This window comes from Protopterus annectens, chromosome 10.part0 (genome assembly GCF_019279795.1).
Source record: "Protopterus annectens isolate FY-2018-M chromosome 10.part0, PAN1.0, whole genome shotgun sequence".
NCBI classification, from domain to species: domain Eukaryota; kingdom Metazoa; phylum Chordata; order Ceratodontiformes; family Protopteridae; genus Protopterus; species Protopterus annectens.
Genome location: NC_056744.1, coordinates 1,441,514,243 through 1,441,527,011, shown reverse-complemented (window position 1 = coordinate 1,441,527,011; position 12,769 = coordinate 1,441,514,243). Strand labels below are relative to the sequence as shown.

The window sequence follows — 12,769 nt, the reverse complement described above, 5'->3', positions numbered from 1 at the left end:
AACACCCTTTATCTTTTCAAATCCCAGTTCTGGGGTTTGTCAACAGATATCATTAAATCCAGGTCTCCCCTTCTCCCTCCCTGCTCCAAAGAAATCAGTCACCACAGGCGCTTCAGATTTTGCTTGAGGAACAGTTTTAAGAGGGATAAAAGTGCATGGGAGTATGTGACACCAAGAACAGACACTAACGCATAAGTATCAAGGAGATGCTTGCCCTGATCAAGGTACTCAACTCTTTGAACCATCTTTGGTCCCCAGGATCTCTTCAAGTAGTTGCAGACAGTGACACAGTAATGTGGTACATCACCAAACAAGGGAGAACCAGGTTGTTGTCCCCTTGCAGACTAGCCATGTTAGCTTGAGATATAGCTTTACAACAAAATGTCACTCTGCAGGCATCCTACATTGTGTCTGAAAATTTTGTGGCAGACAAGCTGAGCAGGATCAGAGCAGACCCTCAAAATGGATCAAATCTTGGAAGGACCCCCCCCCCCTTCCCATCTAGTTTTCATGTGTGGTGGAGACCTCTCGGCCTCCTCTCCAACAATCAAGTGGCAAAGTTCTTTTCCAGGACTCCATGCAAGAAGGCCTGGAAGACAGATGCATTTTCTTTTCTTAGGACAGGAATGTTACTCTCTACCTTTCCACTAATATCCAGGGTACTTCTGAAGATTCAGAAGGAATCCCTCAAGATCATTCTGGAGATTCCCTTCTGACCTAGACAGCTGTGGTTCTCCCTTCTTTTGGAAATGGCCAGAGACAATTGCAACAGTCTTCCCCACAGACTGGATCTACTCGTACAAGAACATGGTTATCTCTTACACCCTGACATCAACCATCTTCAGTTGATTGCCTGGATGATTGTCTTAATTCCTTTTAATTACCTGTTTTCTGATGACGTGCAGCAGATACTAATGGAGGCAGAAAAAGCCTGCTACTAGAAAGTCATAAGTGGAAAGGGTTTTCTAGTTGGTGCCAAAAACATAACCACCACCTGTTCAAGGCTAGTTGTTTTCTGGTTTTACAAGGTTTGTGTGAGTTACTGTCCTGTGGCCTTTCTTATTCCTCTATCAAGGCTCATATTTTGGCCATTTCAGCTTGTATGCCCATGGATACCTCTTTCAATGCATTCTCATGTGAAAATGTTCTTGAAACAGGGTTGCATAAGAGGCTGCCAAAAAAAAAAACTGTGACCCCCCCCCCTTGGGATCTTAATTTTTTGTTAGGCTAACACTTGCTGTATTTGAGCCAGCTAATCTTGCTGACTTGAGATTCTTAACATGGGAAACAGTTTTGCTAATTGATCTGCCTTCTGCAAGAAGGGAATGAGTTGCAAGCTCTTATGGAGAGTCAATCCTACCTCATTTTCCATAGGGGCAGGGTTTCATTTAGAACTAATCCTTTTATGTGTAAAGTGGTATCCAAATTTACTTTAAGCCAAACTATCCATCTCCCTGTTTTCTTTCCTGAACCTAGAGCTACCTGTATAGTTAACTCCAGCAGTGATCAATATGACGAACATAGTACAGTTGTATAAGTTGACCTTGCCATAACAGTAGATGTTTGAGTGATCACTGCTGTATTAGCCACTCCCTCCCTTCATTCTCCCACTTTTTTTTTTTTTTTTGATGTGTGTGTATATTTTACGGCAGGGTGTGGACATTTGTTGTTCCTAGCATTGTGCTTTCAGGGCTTAACATCCCTCTGTTTTCTGGCAGGAAATCTCTGAAGGGCTTCACACCCAGACTTGTCTTTTAGTCATTTCAGCTCAAGCTGCTTGACAGTTTAGGTGCATAGAAGGTGCCCTGAAGCTTTGGAAGCTATCCAGCAATTATATCCTTTGCTAAGCCTACTGCAGCAGTGATCAATTGAACATCTGCTGATGTTCATCATGTTTCACTGTTGCAGTCATGACTGTAGGGTTCTCCCCTGCCGGCAGGCAGCCCTCGGTCGGCCAGAATCCCAAAGTCTGGGTCCGGCGTCGGCTGTTCAACCATGCTCCCTGACGTCAGAGCGCCAGGAGTATAAAGCTGACAGCCACCGCCATCTTCTCCAGTCTTTCTTGCCGTGCGGTGATAGCAGTTCGCAAGTGTCGGTCGGCTGACCCCTGACGATTTTTTCTGATATACTTCAGTCCGAAGATTTTCTTCTCCACTCAAAGCTAAGTACCCCGTTGGGGAAACTTTTTCTTGCTCCAGATGTCAGAAAAAGTTAATAATTGTATTTCATGTGGGAAGCAAATACCTCATAAGGATTTTCGTTCTTACTGTATTCCTTGCTTAGGCCCTGACCACAACATAGCTAGTTGTCGGTTTTGTGCTAGATTCAATCAACGTACAATTAAGCGAAGGTACGATTTTGCTTTTCATTACTTCAGTAGGCTTTAACTACAAAATGTCGCCAGATATGGTTCCGCTACCGGAGTTCAAACGCCGCAAGGATAAAGACAGGCCTCTGAGGTCCAAATCTGATGATAGCGCAAGCGAGCCAGCTTCAGGTTCGCCATCGTCAGTGAGGTGCTTTTGCAGCCCTGTCGCCGGCCATTTCAGAACCGACGGCCGAAACGGACTCTCATGAGGAGCCAACCAGGCCTTTAAATATTTCTGTTGCAGGACCTTCGGACAATGCTCCTTCGGATGGGTCCGGAGCCGCTGTGCAGGTACCGGCTTCCAAAGGGGTTTTCAGGCCTACTCAGCTTCTAATAAAGGCAAAGCCAAAGACAAAGGCAAAGACTTCTAAATCAAAGACTACAACACAGGCCTCTTCTGAACCGGCTCCCAAGTCACAGAAACAGTTACTCAAGATGGCGGAGGATTTACTTACTATGATTAGGGGTTCACATCCCCCTCCAGATAAAGGGCCAAGGCAGGATGTTTATTATGATTCCTCTGATCAGGCTTCTGTTTCCACAGTTTCTTCTTCTGATCAGGAATATTCTTTTCCTCCTTATGAGGATTCTGAAGCTGAAGAATCCATTCCTTCAGCTTCTCCCCCTGAGGATTTCTCTTTTGGGGAAACTTTGCATGAAATGAGGGAACATTTCCACTGGGAAGGACAGGAGTATTCGGAATCTAAGAAAAGACTGAGGGATTTTCTTCTTCTTCCCCAACATAGACCCCTGGCTATTCCTCCTGTTTTGGATATTGTTGATGATGCCTTTTCGGAGGCTAACTTAACCCCTGACTCTTTTCCTCCTGCTCCTGTTAAGCCCGATGGGAATCAGGAACCCTGTAATATCTATCAGTTTTTATACAAGAACCCTTCTGCTAACCCTGAAACCATTTCTCAGGGTCCTAAGGGAGTTGAGGCCGCTTCTGCCAAAAATCCCATTCCTACTAAAAAGGATTCTCGATCCTTAGAAAGATGGGGTAAAAAGGTGTACACTTCTGCTACTTTGTCCATTAGGGCTTTAAACTGTCAGTTTCATATGCTAAAATACCAGCAATTTCTCTTGTCTGTTTTAAAACAAAAGCTTACTTCCATTTCTGCCTGTCCAGATGATAAGGAATTACATGATTTATTGCATGCCACTGAACAAGTTGGGAAGCATGGTTTACACTGTGGATTTGATGCCTTGGAGGTAGGGCTGCGGCCTCTGGCACAGCCAATGCTGTCCAAATGCATGGCTAAAGGAACAAAATTTGCCGGAACAAGTAAAGGCTAAATTATTGGATGCTCCTGTTCAGCATAATGTTTTATTTGGATCAAAAGCTGAAGAGGTGATTAAAAAGATGGAGGATACGGCGAAATCCATGCAAACAGTTAAAGATTTCTTACAAGTACAGCCACCTAGATTTAGCAGGAATTGGCCTTCAAAAAATTGGTCCTTTCCCACTTCAGACAGGCCTCAGAGGGGTAGATATAGACGCTCCAGAGGAAGGCCTCAAACACAAGCTTCTTATAGACCAAGACAGTGGACTGCTTCCACCCCTAGGGGAGGAGAGGACAGGTCACAAACTCAAAGGAAACAAACTCAATGACTCCCTCTGTTAGGCTACAGGAATTTCTTGCCTGGAAGCCCCTCTCGGAGGAAAACTCTCTCTTTTTTTTATCAAAATTGGACTCAAATAACCCAAGACAAGTGGGTTTTGTATGTGGTTTTAAGAGGTTACAAATTCCATTTTCATACCTTGCCAAGGCCAAGCGGATGGCCAGACCTTCCAAAACATCAGTGGACGGAGGCCTTAAACCAGGTGGAAGCTATTTTGGCTATGAATGCCATAGAACTGGTTCCACTTTCAGAGATGGGAAAAGGTTTTTACTCAAGGCTCTTTCTAGTCCCAAGGAAGCAAAACTCATGGAGACCCATTCTGGATCTGTCGGTCTTGAACACCTTTCTAGAAATTCCAAAATTCAAAATGCTTACTCTACAGCAGCTACTTCCAATGCTGTCCAAAGATGCATGGATGGTAACTTTGGATTTAAAGGAGGCATATTTACACATTCCCATCAGGCAGGATCGCAGAAAATACCTCAGGTTCAAGGCAGGATGGAGGCACTTTCAATTCTCTGCGCTGCCCTTTGGATTGTCTACTGCGCCCAGGGTCTTCACCAAATGCCTGGCTCCAGTAGTAGCTTACTGCAGACTCAAGGGAATTCAAATTTACCCTTATCTGGATGATTGTCTAATTCAGGCAGACAGCAAGGATGTCTTACTCCAACATCTAGAATTTGTACAGAACCTCCTCAAGTTCCTGGGATTCTCTGTAAACATAAAAAAGTCAAATTTGACACCATCACAACAGATAACTTTTCTGGGTGCTCTTCTAAACACCACAACCCAGATGGCATTTCTGACATCCGAAAAACAATTACAGCTGGCTTCAACTTTCAGAACCATGGCAACTTTAACTCAACTATCTGCAAGGAAATTCCTGCAGGCTTTGGGTTATATGGCCTCCTGCTCCTTCTCATACCATATGCAAGACTACACATGAGGAAAATACAGTGGTACCTAAAAAGTGTATGGTCTCAGCATTAGCACAGTTTAGACATACTGATCTCTGTCCTTCCTTGCCTCAAAAGGAATTTCTTGGGTGGTCCAGGGCATGTGCTCTAAACAAAGGGAAACCCTTCCCATCTGCCTCCTGCCACTCAGATTCTAACCACGGACACCTCGGATTATGCTTGGGGAGACCATTTTCAGGGCAATTGTCTGCAGGGCCTTTGGACAAAGGATCAGAAGCACCTGCATATCAACTTAAAGGAAATGTTAGCCGTTCAGAAAGCTCTATTGGCCTTCAGGAATCTTTTACAACCAGGACAACTACTAATACGGACAGACAACACCACAGTTATGTGGTACATAAACAAGCAAGGGGGATCTCATTCCTACCCCCTTTGCAGACTAGCCATGGATCTATGGAACACAGCTCTAGCTTGCAATCTGGATCTTCAAGCTCAGTTTCTACCAGGGAAACAAAACTTCCTGGCAGACAGTCTGAGCAGAAACCTTTCGCATCCACACGAGTGGATGCTGGACACCAAAATATTCAGGATGATAACATCAGTCTGGGGATGTCCTCACATAGACCTCTTTGCATCCCATCTCAATCATCAACTACAGAATTTTTGCACCAGGACTTTCCACAGAAGCTTGGAAAGTGGATGCCCTGTCATTCAGTTGGAGAAACCTCTCGAGATATGCCTTTCTGCCTCTTCCTCTTCTTCCACGGGTTTTATTGAAGATAAAACAGGACAAGCCCAAGATGATTATCTTGCTGGCTCCAAATTGGCCTTGGCAGTTTTGGTATCCAACTCTAAAAAACCTATGCCTGGAGCCCCCTTGGGTTTTACCTCAGTCTCCGAACCTTCTGTCCCAACATCAGGGTCAGGTTCTATACTCTCATGTCAGAACTCTCAGCCTGGCGGCCTGGTTAATCCAGGGTCTTTGATTTCTTCTTTACTATCCAAGCAGGTTATTGATGTCATTTTAGAAGCCAGACGTCCTAGCACTAGAAAATCTTATGCAGGAAAATGGAAAAGATTTTGTTCCTGGATGCAGGCTCAGAATTCTGATCCTCTTCTTCCTAACATTACTTTAATTTTACTTTACTTGACAGATCTCTTACATAAGGGTCTCTCTTTCTCTTCCATTAAGATACATGCCTCTGCTATTTCTGCTCATTATAATACAGACCCTCCCATCTTTTCCCTCCAGCTCATGAGACAGTTTCTGAGGACCTAAGAACTTAAGACCTCCTAGATCTCCTCCCATTCCTGCTTGGGATCTCAACTATGTTTTGGAAAACCCAACCTTGCCTCCTTTTGAGTCTGCTGCCTCTTCTGACATCAAGTTTTTATCTTGGAAGACAGCTATCCTGTTAGCCCTAACCTCTGCCAGGAGAGTTTCAGAGTTACAAGCTCTTATGGCTGTGGAACCTTATATTATTTTTCATCAAGACAGGGTATCTTTGAGGACTAATCCTACCTTCATGCCTAAGGTGGTTTCCAAAGTGGCTTTAAATCAAACTATCCACTTGCCAACCTTTTTCCCCACTCCTCAAAATAAAGGGGAAAGGATCTTACGTTCCTTGGATGTACACAGACAACTATGTTTTTACCTGAACAGAACCAAGGACATCAGAAAATCAGAACAATTGTTTGTTTCTTATGCTTCAATTTCCCAAGGTAAAGCCATTTCAAAACAGACCATTTCTAAATGGATTGCTCATGGAATCAGATTTTGTTATTCACACCATGGAAAGCAAATCCCAGGGAGTATACGGACTCATTCCACCAGAGCTGCTGCCACTTCTGCCTTCCTCAGGAGTTCCTACCAAAGACATTTTGGAAGCTGCAACTTGGAGTTCAGCGCATACTTCTTCTAAGCACTACAATCTACCTCTCTACTCTAAGTCTAGGGCAGGCTTTGCCTCTGCAGTCTTGCAGGGCCTTTTAGCCCCTCCTCTTTATGACCACCTCCCTTTCTTTCAGCTTTGGGATTCTACCCTACAGTCATGACTGCAACAGTGAAACACGATGAACATAGTACAGTTGTGTACACCTACCATAAATGTAGATGTTAGAGTGTCTTCACTGTTGCAGTCTGGGTTTCCCTCCCTCCTGTCCCCTCTTATTTTTACTTTTGTGTATTTCCTTTTTTCACCATTCTTCTGAGGTGTATTTGCAAATGTTATGGGACCTTTTTCATTTTGGGACTCCTGACATCAGGGGCAAGAAAAACTGGAGAAGATGGCGTCGGCTGTCAGCTTTATACTCCTGGCGCTCTGACGTCAGGGAGCATGGTTGAACAGCCGATGCCGGACCCAGACTTTGGGATTCTGGCCGACCGAGGGCTGCCTGCCGGCAGGGGAGAACCCTACAGTCATGACTACAACAGTGAAGACACTCGAACATCTACATTTATGGTAGGTGTATACAACTGTACTTTATGCAAAGTTCAATTTACAGAACTGTACTTCCCATAGTCCCTCAGAAAATAAGCTGTTGGAATTTCCAGAACCTTCACCTATCCATTCAGTATTGTCAGCACTGGAGGATGTGTTTGTCACAGCCTATAGCTTCCCCGATAATCAGCCTGCTGCTTTTAAGAAAGCCGATAAGACTGTGAACCTTATACAGTCCAAGTTTTTATACATTCATCCCAGACCTGACCCTGCAGCTAAACCTTTAACTAATGTAACTGCTGCTAAACATTTTGTAATCCTTATTTCAGATAAGGAAGGCAAAATATTTAACTATGGGGAAAAAGTATATGCTTCTACAACTTTAATTCTCAGAATTCTGAATTGTGAGGCTCGTATGTTAGTTTATTCCAATTGTGGAAAGATGAGAACTGTTTTGTATGTAGTTCTTTTGAGGAAATATCTGCTTTGAGCGTTTAGTTTCTTCCATTTAACAGATCACTACTCATTATTATTTAAAGTCTGTTCGTGATGCTGACATTACTTTTTCCAGGGCTGTTACTGCTGGAACTGGGATGAGGTTTTCCTGGCTGCATTCTGAGAACCTCCCAGAAGACATAAAAACAGATTTCAAATTCTCCTTTGGATAGCAAGTTAGTTTTTGGACCCTCTGTTACAGAGATTTAAAAAATATATGATGGGAGGGGTAAGCTGATTCAGGGAATCTGTCAAAATTTTCAGCCCTCCTTTTCCAAACTTTCCAAGAGATTCTCAACCCCATCATCCAGTTTTGGAAGAAATGTAGTAGTCTTAGAAGAATGCTGATAAGCAGACACTTAAAAAAATGGCAAAAAACAATGGCAAGTAAGTTCCAAAAGAATGCAGGACCCCCCAAAAAACAAAGGACAGTCAACCAAGTCAAAATGGTAGGGACCATGCCCCTTCTGACCATAGTAGCCCCTTGTTTCTTTCAGAAATTCTGACTCATTTCTCTCTTTGGCAACAGTTAGTTTCAGAAAAATGAGTTATGAAGATTATTCATCAAGTTTCAGAAGACAGTGGGAAGAAATTCCTCCCTTTCAGAGTTATTCCTCATCCATCAGACCAAACATGTCTATTTCCTCCTGTCCGACAACGCATTCCGTCTCGGGGAATAAAATACAGTTCCTCCTTTCCAGGCTGGCAAAGGATTTTATTCAACAATGTTTTGGGTGCAAAAGCGTTTTGTGATGGTGCCAAAGTTCAAAATGCTATTATTTCATAACCTGTTTAATCCTTCTGCCTCATTTAAGTTTTCGAGTAACAGTAGATTTAAAAGATGCTTATTACAGCTGTCTTCATCCCGACTTGAGGCTTTTCTTAAGGTTTTGTGTGCCTGGATCACATGATCAATCTGCCTTATCCTTTGAATAATGCACTGCTGCTCCAAATAATCCACTGCTTCACAAAGCTCCAGTTATAGCTCATTGCAGGCTACAGGGTTTCCAGACATGTCCATCTTTAGCCTACTTGCTTATCTTTGCAGAGTGTTTTAAAAAAGTGTCCTGAATCATTTCAGTCTCATCTCAGTCTCTCTCCCTCTATCTTGGGTGAGTGATCTGTTACTTAAGCTGCGATTCCCAGAGCCTATTCGAAAGTCTTTTTTGACCCCATCAGGCTGAATTGTATTCCTGGTGTGTCTGTTAGACACTTTATATCAAAGAGCTTTTCTTCCATGAGTAAAAAAAAACAGATCTGTTTCAAGGGTTTTTCACTCAGACTTCAATTTCTGCAAGGAAATACCACAGGATTTTGACTCTCATGGCATCTGTGAGTCTTATGATATCTGTGGTAAGACTCTACATGAGAAAGATGTAATGATATGTGAAGTCCCTTTGGTCCCAGCACCAAAACCTATTATCATTTCAAATTCCAGTTCTGAGATTTGAAAGAGGAGAAATTACTTGACCGAAACAGCAGCAATCCCTAAACACAGATGTGGTCTTTTCTCCCCCTCCCCACACCAGCTCCAATGTAGTCAGTCACCACAGGTGCTTCAGACTTTGCTTTGAGACCACTGTCAATGGGATAAAAGCAGAAGGTGTTTGGGACAACAAGGACAGACCCAAGCAAGATGCTTGCTCTAATCCAGACATTCGACTTCAAGTGGTTACAGACAGTGTCACAGTCATATGGTGTTTCAGCAAGCAAGAGAGTACCAGGTCTTGCCCCATATGCAGACTAGCCATATTGGCTTGGAATGTAGCTGTACTACACAATCTCACTCCACCGGCATCCTACATTCCTTCAGAGCATAATTGTGTGGCAGACATGTTGAGCAGGACAAAGGCCAGACCCTGATGGAGACCAGATCAGGGATCTTCCAAGATTTGATCTGTCTGAGGGAAGTTCTACAGTTTCTCAAGTAGACATCTTTGTTCAGAGAATAGGCAGTCAGCTGACAAAAATGCATCCCCATGCAGAAAGGACTGCAAGACAGATGCCATTCTATTCCTTGGGCAGGAATGTTCCCTAATAGCTTTTTCACCCTTTCTACTGATATCCAGGGTACTGGTATTCAGAAAGAATCTCCCAAGATTATTATAGTGACTTCCTTCTGGAACAAGCAGCAGTGGATCTCCCTTCATTTGGAAATGGCCAAAGACAATTTTCACAAGCACCCTCATACAAGACCAGGGGTGTTTGATACATCCTGACCCCAAACAACTGTATCTGACTGCCCAGATAATAGGCCCTATTTTCTTTTAGGCATCTGTTTACTGAGGATGTCCCTCAAGAACTAATGGGGGCAAGAAAGCCTGCTACAAGAAAAGTCATATATTAGTAAACGAAAATGTTTTCTAATTGATGCCAACAACATAATTGGCACCCATTCTGGGCTAGTGTTTCTCTGGTTTTAAAATATTTGTGTGAGTTACTATCCTATTGCCCTTCTTATTCTTTCAAGGTTCATTTTTCAACTGTTTCAGCATGTCTGCCCATGGATCACCCTCTTTCAATGCATTCTTATGTGAAAATGTTTTTGAAAGTGGTTTTGTATGAGAGAATGCCAAGAAAACATGTTTCCTCCTTGGTTTCATAATTTTCTGTTAGCCTGAGGCAAGGATTTATAAATAGTCTGTTAGACTTGCTCCATTGGAACCAAGCCATCAGGCTGGCTTGAGGTTCTTAGCATGGAAAAACGTTTTATTTATTCCCCTGACGTTTGGAAGAAGAGCATCTAAGCTGCAAGCTCTTATGGCGAGTCAACCCTATCTCAGTTTCCACAGAGGCATGGTGTCACTTAGAACTAATCCTCCTTTTATGCCTAAAGTGGTATCCAAGTTTATTTTAAGCCAGACTCACTCTCTCTCCTTGTTTTCTTTCCCGAACCCTAAAATGAGGGGAAAAAGTATGATGCATGCCTTCAATGTCCACAGGCCATACTGGTACTATCTTAACAGAATAAAATCTTTCATAACTTTTGATTAATGTCTTCTGAAGGTAAAAAGAAGGGAGAACCTGTGTCTAACAGACTATTTCTAAATGATTGCCTCAGGCTATTGCCTTTTGTTATTCACACCACAACTGAACTTACCAGGCAGGGTCAAGGCTCATTCTTCTAGGGCTTTTAATTCGCCTTGGCTTTATGGGAAGGGTTGGATTCTAGACTTAATCTAGAAGCAGCAACTTAGTCCTTTTACAAAGCACTAAATGCTTGATTCCTTGTGTAGGTCTAGGTTAAGCTTTGCTTGGACTATTCTCCAGGCACTTCTGGATCCTTCACCTTCCACCTCCCAAGTATTGTAAGCTAGGGTAATCTAACCATATAGCTTAGGCATCTAGAGCAGTGACCAAAATGATGAGCATAGTGCAGTTGTTTTAAGTAAATTAACATTAGCAGTAAATGTTTGAGTGATCACTGCTGCAGTTGCTCCTTCCTGTGCATATCCTGTTAGTTTTTCAGAATGTTGTTTTGCCAGGAATATATTTTTACTCCTAGATATGTCAACTCTGAACTCAGCCTCCATCTCACAGTTGGTTTGAGAGCTGTAAATGGCTTGGCACCCAAACCTGTTTTTTATTCAGTTGAAATCGAGCTAACTGATTGAGTGCATGGGAGGTGTTTTGAAGCTTTAGAAGCTGGCTGTTATATTCTTGACAGGATATAACCCATATAACTAAAGCTACAGCAGCAGTGATCATTTGAACATCTGCTGTTGTGGTAAGTTTAGTTACACAAGTGTGCTTTCCCCTTTCTCCTGGGTGAGTATCCATCAGCACAGATCATTCTTGAACCCTGATAGCCATTATCATTGTTGTAAATCCAAATTCTACAGCAGAAGGATAGCACAGTGCATTGAGTGAATAGTGAGGGAGGTTGGAAACCATTTCAGAAAAAAGGATGCCTAAAAAATGTTTAATGCTCCAATGCCAGCTAGTTCCACTTGTTGAAAGTGAAGAAATGGTAATTCAGTTTAAGGTACAAGACACTTTTTAACATGACAGCATATTTATGGTCAACCAGTAATAGACTTTGTAACACAGAAAAAAGCACAACCAGTATTCTTTATGAACAAGTCTAGATGTTTGCTACTCAATCTAATATCGTTGACCTTTATTTATTATTTTACAGGGAACCTCTTGATAATGCTACAGTACTGGCCAAGATGGTTGAAGACAAACTTCAGCAATACTATGAGATTGATGAAAGAAGTAAAAAGAAGGTAAGGTATTGCACAAGTCTTATGAATGCCAGGAGGGTCAAATGTTGTAACTGATGTGCATTTTGAAGTTGACGTGAAAAGGAATTTTAACACCAAAATTAAACTCCATTTCCAATAAATGGATATGTTGATTCTGCCTTTGCTAGGAGCGGTAAGTGTGAATGTGGTAGGCAGATTCTGTACAAGGACTTGCACACTGAGTGCCCTTTCTGTTTAGGCCCAGAGTACGATCACAAGGTTTGTTTAATTTGTCAGTTGTTTGTTGCCAAAACCCTTAGGTCGAGAATTTTCCCTCTCAACAACTTTTTCAAAACTCTGTGTCTGAAATAAATGGCCAGTCCAAGATGGCAGAATCCGCATCTCCAAAAGTCCCTCTACTGCCAAAGAAAAAGCTCAGGAGGCTCAGAACAGATATGCAGTCTAATGTTTTGGATTCAGACATACCTGCTGAGCTTACAGAACCTGCAATACATCTGGGTACCTTTTTAGTTGCCCACTACCGAGACCACGTTAGAGGCTGGTATGGGTCCCAAGGCGTTTCAGACTGTGAAAACTTTAGATGAATCAATACTAACCTCTGAGGGCCCTGATGGCATCCCTCATATATTAGTTAGGGAGGAGATCTCAGGTTCTTTAAGAGAGGGGTACGGTAAGGTTCCGAACTTCCATGTCTCATCCAGGCAGACATCACACCAA

At 42.7% G+C, this 12,769-nt stretch overlaps 1 protein-coding gene across 1 annotated transcript in view; it reads left to right on the top strand.

The window, feature by feature from the left end:
- Window positions 1–12,769, top strand: part of STXBP3 (syntaxin binding protein 3) — a 758,101-nt gene that overhangs the window by 157,403 nt on the left and 587,929 nt on the right. Inside the window, exon 8 of the mRNA XM_044086884.1 lies at window positions 11,983–12,078. Within this exon, the coding sequence (XP_043942819.1) occupies window positions 11,983–12,078 (96 nt within the window). The remainder of the gene's footprint in view (window positions 1–11,982; window positions 12,079–12,769) is intronic.